At 47.0% G+C, this 8345-nt stretch overlaps 1 protein-coding gene across 1 annotated transcript in view; it reads left to right on the top strand.

The window, feature by feature from the left end:
- The first annotated feature begins 1425 nt into the window (after positions 1-1425).
- The window catches only part of FBLN7 (fibulin 7), a 32416-nt gene continuing 25496 nt past the window's right edge, over positions 1426-8345 (top strand). The window contains exons 1-4 of the mRNA XM_047069204.1: positions 1426-1504; positions 4698-4875; positions 6007-6079; positions 7325-7484. Of these exons, the coding sequence (XP_046925160.1) occupies positions 1426-1504; positions 4698-4875; positions 6007-6079; positions 7325-7484 (490 nt within the window). The remainder of the gene's footprint in view (positions 1505-4697; positions 4876-6006; positions 6080-7324; positions 7485-8345) is intronic.

Here is an 8345-nt window from a genome sequence, read left to right as displayed (position 1 = left end):
CGCTGGAAGCCCATCTCTACTGGGGCACTGGTTAGTTTCAGAGAAAGGGAGTGTTGTAAGCTCTGATGAATGTCCATTAGATCCTCCAGAATAAATATTATGAGAGAATGGGTTGGGAAGAAGGTGGGCAAGATTTCCCCGGGGGGTAGCAGGGAGGGTGGAATATGGTTTGATGGCTGCATTACTTCCAAGAACCCTCGGACCAGAGCCCCCACCCTCCTGGCTCTCAGCACTGGCCTGTGTGTTCCAGAACCATCTATGCCACCTCCACCCCAGCTTGGGAACAGCCAGGCGGGGTGACTTCTGTTGCTACTTCTTTCACTGGCTCATGTCTTTCCCTGCAAATACTGCCATTGGCATGGAGTGGCATGAAGTGCCCACCCATTTGAAGAGTTTGAACACGGACACCGTAAATCCTGGTCTTTTCTCCTCAAAGATGGAAGAGTTTCTCTGCATGTCTCTTCTTGGTACCATTTCAAAGAAATTATTAACTCAAAGAAATGGAAACTATTTTTCGTTATTTATTGTCAACGGCATAAGCCAGGCGTGGAGCCAAGCTTTCAAAGGGATGGAAACTTAAACCATTTGAGGGGATCTCCTCAAGAAAAATATTAACAATGGGGCACCTGGGTGGCTCAGTCGGTTGAGCGTCCGACTTCAGCTCAGGTCATGATCTTGAGGTTCATGAGTTCGAGCCCCACATCGGGCTCACTGCCGTCAGCACAGAGCCCACTTAGGATCCTCTGTTCCCCTCTCTGTGCTCCTCCTCTGCTTACTCTCTCTCTCTATCAAAAATAAATAACATCAAAAAATTTAAAATAAAGAAAAACATTAAAAATGAGGGCCCCTTGAGGGCTCTGGAAGAGACCTTTGAAAGTGGGGGCCCCGATGTGGTGACTTCCTCAGCCACTGGGGTATGCCCTCCCTTCCCTGTGTGGAGCCCTCCCCTTGCCAGCCCCATCTGGATTTGACCTTTGCCCGGTCATGGCTTTGGTGAGCCTTCCCACCTGAGTGGGAGGAGGGCTATAAAAAGGCATGTGGAGCCTGTGGTTGTTTTTTGCAGTTGGGGTCTGAGACCTTGAGATGGGAAGGGTCTGCCCAAAGCCAAGCTTTGCTGTGCCAGTGCCAGGCTGCCATGCAGGTGGCGGACTCCTGAGGGTTTGGCCTCTTTCCTGTCCCCCGGCCCCGGAGGCCCTCACAGCCCCCTCGGCCCGACCTTGCCAAGGGCTACGTTTGCAAAGAGGAAAGGACTTGTTTCCATGCTTCCGCCCCTCTCAGCCCAGAGCAGGAGATGGCAGTGGGTGTGGGGGGGAAGCTGGCTGACAAGTGGAGCCCCTTCCCCAGACTGAAGAGAGCACTGGGGTCAGAAGTGAAATCGAGGGCCAGGGTCCCTTGATGATAACTGTGCTTTCTGACGTCCACGCAATGCCACAAGCCAGTGCCAAGAAGAGGGAGCTGATACAGAACCTGCATCCTGTGGTCCAGCCTGTGCAAGATGACCCTGGTATATGTGTGCATGTGCGTTTAATCCAAGTTCAAAACAGACAGAAAGTCAACAGTGGTTGTCTCTGATCATGGGACTTGCTTATTCTTTGTTTTGATGTGTTTTCAGTATTTTGAATTGTTTTGCAGGAAGTATGCTTTCTATGATCATGCAAAATGATAAATCATTCTCTCTCGGTTTGGAAAGGGAAAACACTTAGCTCTTCAGCCTCCCTCCTGTGTTCTTTTGTTCCCATAATGCAGACCTCCTGAGCCCTTGACTTGGTCTGTAAAGATTCCAGCCTCATCGCCCAGCCCTACAGATGAACCCAGTCATGCCTGTGCCAAAGTCCCACTCCAGGCAACAGATTTGAGGGTGGCTCTCAAGGGATCCATTTCTAGCACTTTGGGATCAAGAAAATCCCCTGTTAGTAGCAACTGCCATACAGACCCATCAAACCTCATGTCAAAAGACAGTCATTCTGTCTGTTCCCTGGCACCCTGGCCCCTACCCGGCCTGCTGGCTTGCCAAGAGCACAAGGATCTTTCTTTTCTTTCTTTCTTTCTTTTTTTTTTTTTTTTTAGTATTAGGGACTTTATTTTATTTTATTTTTTTATTTTTTTATTTTTAGTATTAGGGACTTTATTTTTAATATAGTATTTAATATAATAAATAATATTTTTTAATATTGGGCTTTATTTTTTATTATTTTTATTTATTATTTTATTTTTAATATTAGGGACTTTATTTTTTTACTCTCTCTCTCTCTCTATATATATATGTATTTCACTATATATATATTTCTGTATATTATGTATTATTATTATATATTATATATTATATATATATAGTGAAATAATCACCACAGTAAGTTTAGTAAACATCACCTTCCAGAGCTACAAGTTGTTTTTCTCTTGTGATGAGAACTTTGAACACCTCCTCTCTTAGCCACTTTCAAATATACGGTACAGTACTGTTCACCGTAGTCATTATGCTGTACCTCACATCCCCAGAACTTATTTATCTTATAACTGGAAGTTTGTACCTTTTGACCCCCCTTCATGCATTTCTTCTGCTCCCCCCCAACCCTTCAACCCAAGCAACTACCAATCTGTTTGGTGTTTTAGATCTCACATATAAGTGACTTCATGTAGTAATTGTCTTTCTCTGTCTGACTTATTTCACTTAGCATAATGTCCTCAAGGTATATCCATATTGCCTCAAATAGCAAAATTTTCTTCTTTTTTATGGCTGAGTAATATTCCACTGTGTGTGTGTGTGTGTGTGTGTGTGTGTGTGTGTGTGTACACACATATATATGTATATATATCTGTGTGTGTGTGTATATATATATACACATTATATATATATATACACATTTTATATATGTGCACATTTTTAAATCTTTTCCCCCATCGGTGGGCACTGAGTTTGCTTCCATATGTTGGCTAGAGTGAATAATGGTGCAACAAACATGGGGCTGCAGATGTCTTTCTGAGAGAGTGATCTTATTTCCTTTGGATACAGTGGATATAGAATTGCTGGATCATATGGTAGTTCCATTTTTAATTTTTTGAGGAACCTCCATACTCTCTTCCACAATGCTGCACCAATTTACATTCCCGCCAACAGTGCACAAGTAAGCAGTCCCTTTTCTCCACTACCTTGCCAACACTTGTTATTTCTTATCCTTTTGATCCTAGCCATCCGGAGAGGTGTGAGGTGATCTCACTCTGGTATTGATTTGCATTTCCTTGATGATAAATGATATTGAGCATCTTTTCTTGTACCTGTTGGCCATCTGGATATCTTCTTTAAAAAAAAAATGTCCATTCAGAGGCATCTGGGCGGCTCAGTCGGTTAAGTGTCCAACTCTAGATTTGGGCTCAGGTCACGATCTCAAGGTTCGTGAGTTCAGGCCCTGAATCAGGCTCTGTGCTGACAGTGCAGAGCCTGCTTGGGATTCTCTCACCCTCTCTCCCTGCCCCTCTGCCATGCATGTGTGTGTGCCCTTTCTCTCTCTCAAAATAAATAAACTTTAAAAAAAAGAAAAAGAAAAATGTCTATTCAGTTCCTCTGCCCATTTTTAATTAGATAGGGTTTTTTTGCTATTGAATTATATGAGTTCTTTACATATTTTGGATACTAACACCTAATCAGATATATGATTTGCAAATATTTTCTCCCACTCTCTATGTTGCCTTTTCATCTTGTTGATGGTTTTCTTTGCTGTGCTGGAGCTTTTTTAGTTTGATGTAGCTCCATTTGTTTATCTTTGCTTTTGTTGCCTTTGCTTTTGGTGTTAAAGCCCAAAAAAATCATTGCCTAGACCAATGCCAGGGAGCTTACCCTCTATGTCATCTTTTAGGAGTTTTATGGTTTTAGGTCTTAAGTTCAAGCCTTTAACCCAGTTTGAGTTAGTTTTTGTGTGTGGTGTAAGGTAGGGATCCAGTTTCATTCTTTTGCATGTGGCAGTCCAGTTTTCCCAGCACCATTTATTGAAGAGACTGTCCCTTCCCCGTTGTGTGTTCTTACCTCCTTTGTCATAAATTAATTGGCCATGGGGCGCCTGGGTGGCTCAGTCGGTTAAGGGTCCGACTTCAGCTCAGGTCATGAGCTCACGGTCTGTGAGTTTGAGCCCCACATCCGGCTCTGTGCTGACAGCTCGGAGCCTGGAGCCTGCTTCAGATTCTGTGTCTCCCTCTCTCTCTGCCTCTCCCCTGCTCATGCTCTGTCTCTCTCTGTCTCAAAAATAAATAAAAACATTAAAAAATATTTTTTTTAATAAAGAAATAAATTAATTGGCCATAAGCACATGGGTTTGTTTCTGGGCTCACAGAGTTCCTTGTTACACCAATTTGTTGTGTTAGCATTACCCCGGTGAGGATGGAGGCAGGGATGGGCCAGGGCTCTGAGATCTTCCCTCAGCAAGTCCACCTGAAACCCTTCCATTGGCCTCCCCTCCTGGGATGAGGTCTTTTTGTGCTTGGTCTTGAAGGTTTTTCCATTGTGACTGGTGAGGTGAGAACTTAGGAGGTTGGTGCCTATTGTCCACCGTGTGGGTGTTGGGAAGGGCTCCGGAAAGTGCACTAGAAGCAGAGGACAGCTGTGCCTGGACCCAGGAGCCAGTTAGACACACTTGGCTGCCCAGCGGCCGAGTGGAACCCGGGCCTCTTTTCCTCCACCTGCTATGTTCTCCTTTCTCTACTTCTAGGAGCCCCACGGCACCAACCCAGGCCCCTGGCAGAGGCCGTGGCACTGATCTCCTCTTCCCCACTTCAGAATGTAGCCTTTCTGTGTCCCCTGGGGCAGCTGTGGCCCAGTGAGCCCTCTCCAGATGTCAGGGCCCTGGCCACCTTGTACAAGAGGGAGGCAGCTGCTCACCGGGCTCAGTGTGGTCAGGGATGTTTCTTCCACTCTGGCCCTGCTTCCTGTCCCCACTGCCCGTGCTCCCTGACCTGAAACTTGCACAGGAGCCAGAACTCCACTCCTGTGGGTTATGTTGCTCAGGTCATAGCAACATAGCAGCATATCAGCTCCTAGTGCAAATTAATCGATAAGATCATTCACCACAGAGGGATGTGTGAAGAACAAATGAGACAGGGCATAAGACACTCCACTGGGGCACGTGCAGCCGAGGGTTTGGGGTCTGGGGGTGGTAGCTCTGGGATGGACGTCATCCGTGTTCCCATTTTGGCCTTACCACTCCTAAGCTGCATGATTCAGGGACCGCTGCTTGAGTTTCAGCCCATATATTTTCATCTGTGAAATAGAGACAATCCCAGGCCTTCACGGGCGTGCTACCAGCCAGCAGTACTCTTTGAAGCAGAAATGGCCTTGTCAACTGTGACGAACTTCACAAGTGTAACACATAAGTCATGAAGCCATCTTTTTTTTTTTAATTAAAAAAATTTTTTTTAACGTTTATTCATTTTTGAGAGATAGAGTGTGAGCGGGGAGGGGCAGAGAGAGAGAGAGAGACAGACAGACAGAATCAGAATCTGAGCTGTCAGCACAGAGCCCGGCACTGGGCTTGAACTCACGAACCGTGAGATCATGACCTGAGCCAAAGTCAGGTGCCCAACCGACTGAGCCACCCAGGCACCCCAGTCAGGAAGCCATCTATAAAAGCAGCTTCTAATCTTAGCCTTTTGGCTAAGATCCAGTGTATAAGCAGCTTCTTCTTTTTTTCTTTAAGGGAGGAGAAGTGGGTGTGGGAAACCCAGTCTGGGTAGGATGGTGTGTGGTGCTGGGCAGGTAGGGGATTGCAGGAGGTCACTCGCTGCCCCGGTGCCCCAGAGCCTGCGTGGGAATCACTACAATGGGGGAGAAGGGAGGAAAACAAACAAAACCTCTCTTCCCAGCAATTGCATTTGGGGCTAGGCCCAGTCAGGCCCCAGTTAGGGTGGAGACCAAGGAGCCCCCATGGGTTAACGAGTTCCAGGGGCAACTGGGGATTCAGCTTTGTCAAAAGCATCCATTGAAGTGGGCCAGTGAGTCATCTGTTTGGTGAAATCCCCAAGGTGCCTTGGCCTGGCAGCCGCCCTGGGAGAACGGCAGCGGCTCTGTTTCCACCGTGGTGGCAGCACGCCATTGGCAAGGCTGGAAGCCACCCGGGCTGCGGAGGCCACATGACTCCCAGCCGCCCTGCGCCCTTTGAGAAAATTACGTAAAATTGTAAAACCAGTACTCACTGTAGAAAAGAATTAGGTATAAAAGATAAAATTAAAAATGATCCATAAGCCTATCCCGAGAGATAACTCTCACTGTCTTCTTGCTGTTCTCCTTTGTTCCGTGCGGGTAATATGAGTCAGGTTACATAAGGCCAGGCTGAGGGAACGCACAGACCCCATGGGACTCCCCCCAAGGCCAAGGTCCTACTGTAAAGAAGGTCCCTTCTTTACTCCTTTTCATGTTCTGGCTCTAAAGGGCAATTGAGACTGGAAACCTTGAGGTTTCTATCACTAAGTGTGATGCTGGGTTAGATAGTCTTTATCATGATAAGCACATGCCACCTTTTTCTGTTTTTTAAGCTTTTTAGGATTTTAAAAAGTTGTTTATTTTTGAGAGAGAGAGAGCACGAGTGGAGGAGGGTCAGAGAGAGAGGGAGACAGAGGATCGGAAACGGGCTCTCCGCTATCAGAGCAGAGTCCAATGTGGGGCTCGAACTCACAAACTGTGAGATCATGACCTGAGCGGAAATCAAAAGCCAGACGCTTAACCAACTGAGCCACCCAGGCGCCCCTGTTTTGTAAGCTTTTTAAAAACCATTATAACTGGACTTTGACTTTCATCGAATGCTTCTTTAACTCTACTGAATTTCTTCTTTATTTGCCTTGTTACATTTTTTAAAGTACAGGAACCATCGAGCATCCCTGGTTTGACTGGTTTATGTTTTATCATCCATCTGTTTTTAAAATTGTTCAAGAGAGAAAGAAAGAAAAAGTTCATGAAGCCCAGATTTCAGAGCATTAATTCAGAGTGAAGAATTAGGAAGTACTTTTGAAGTAAGACTACTGATCATAAGGCACTTAGGTTTGCTGTTCAACCTCCCAATCATTTGGAATCATCAGTTCTGCCCTTTGCTCTGAAAAGCAGGAGTTTTGTTTTTCTTGAGAAGCGATCTGGCGCTAGGATACGTGTGCTCAGGACCTTTGTCTGGTGACCTAACTCAGCACCAGATGTCGGGACGCCTTGGGAGGCCACTCTCCCATCGTGCTTAGCGAGCCACTAGGGCGTTTGGGGCCCAGGGGTCTGGGTGGCTTCTGGAAGCTGAGAGCGAGCTCATGGCACTGAAGCAGCCATGGTGGTGGCGGTGGTGGTGACTTTTTCTCTCCGCAGAACTGTCTCAACAAACAGCAGCTCCTCACGGCCATCCGCCAGCTGCAGCAGGTGCTGAAGGGCCAGGAGACGCGCTTCGCCGAGGGCATCCGCAACATGAAGAACCGGCTGGCTGCACTGCAGAACTCTGTGAACAGAGTGGGCCCAGACACCCCCCCAGGTGGGTCCCCACATCTGCACCACTAGGGTCACACGCAACACTCGGGCCCTTCACCTGTGGGTTCTGTCCCCATCCCCACCTGCCGACGCCTCACCCTGTCCCGAAGTGGATTCCGGGCCTCTCCCTACCTCGCCTCCTGCTGGGGGCCCGTTTTAAAACCCTGGTTGGGGGGTGCCTGCGTGGCTCAGTCAGTTGAGCATCCAACTCTTGGTTTTGGCTCTGGTCATGATCTCAAGCCCCACATCGGGCTCTGCACGGATGGCTCGGAGCCTACTTGGGATTCTGTCTGTCTCTCTCTACCCCTCCCCTGCCCATGCTCTCTCTCAAAATAAATAAATAAACATTGAAAAAAATAAATAATAAATTTAAAAATAAAATAAGATACTGGTTGGTAGGGAGCATATGGTGAGTGTGTTAAAAGAAGCATCTGCTGGCTCTCCTCTCCCCCATCTGAAGGTCACCCATTTCCCCTTTTCATTTGAGGCTTACTAACGCTCTCGTCTACATAGTATCCTCACAGAATTGTCAAAAGACACCACTCTTAGAGCATGAGCTGCTTTTCCCTTCCCTGTCCCCACACAGGAAGACTCCATTTGGTTCCATTTTTTTAAAAAAATTTTATTGGCTATTTTCTTCCAGCAGTTTTAAGTTTACAGCAAAACTGAATGGGAAGCACAGAGAGCTCCCTCCCTGAACATACACCCTCCCCGAACACACATACCACCTCCCCTCCACAACGTCCCACACCAGTGTGGCATGCCTGCTACTCCCCCAACCAGCATTGGCTTCAGTTTCTCAGGCATGACGTTAGTCCTCTGACCTGAGTCCTCCATTAGTGGGAGGGGGTGCTGCTGAGGGCAA

The sequence above is a fragment of the Lynx rufus genome, unplaced genomic scaffold (genome assembly GCF_022079265.1).
Source record: "Lynx rufus isolate CCGP_SWC_20201006 ecotype Redwood Valley unplaced genomic scaffold, mLynRuf1.p SCAF_8, whole genome shotgun sequence".
In the NCBI taxonomy this organism is placed as follows: domain Eukaryota; kingdom Metazoa; phylum Chordata; class Mammalia; order Carnivora; family Felidae; genus Lynx; species Lynx rufus.
Note: the sequence above shows the minus strand (reverse complement) of the source record. Positions and strands in the feature narration are given on the sequence as shown.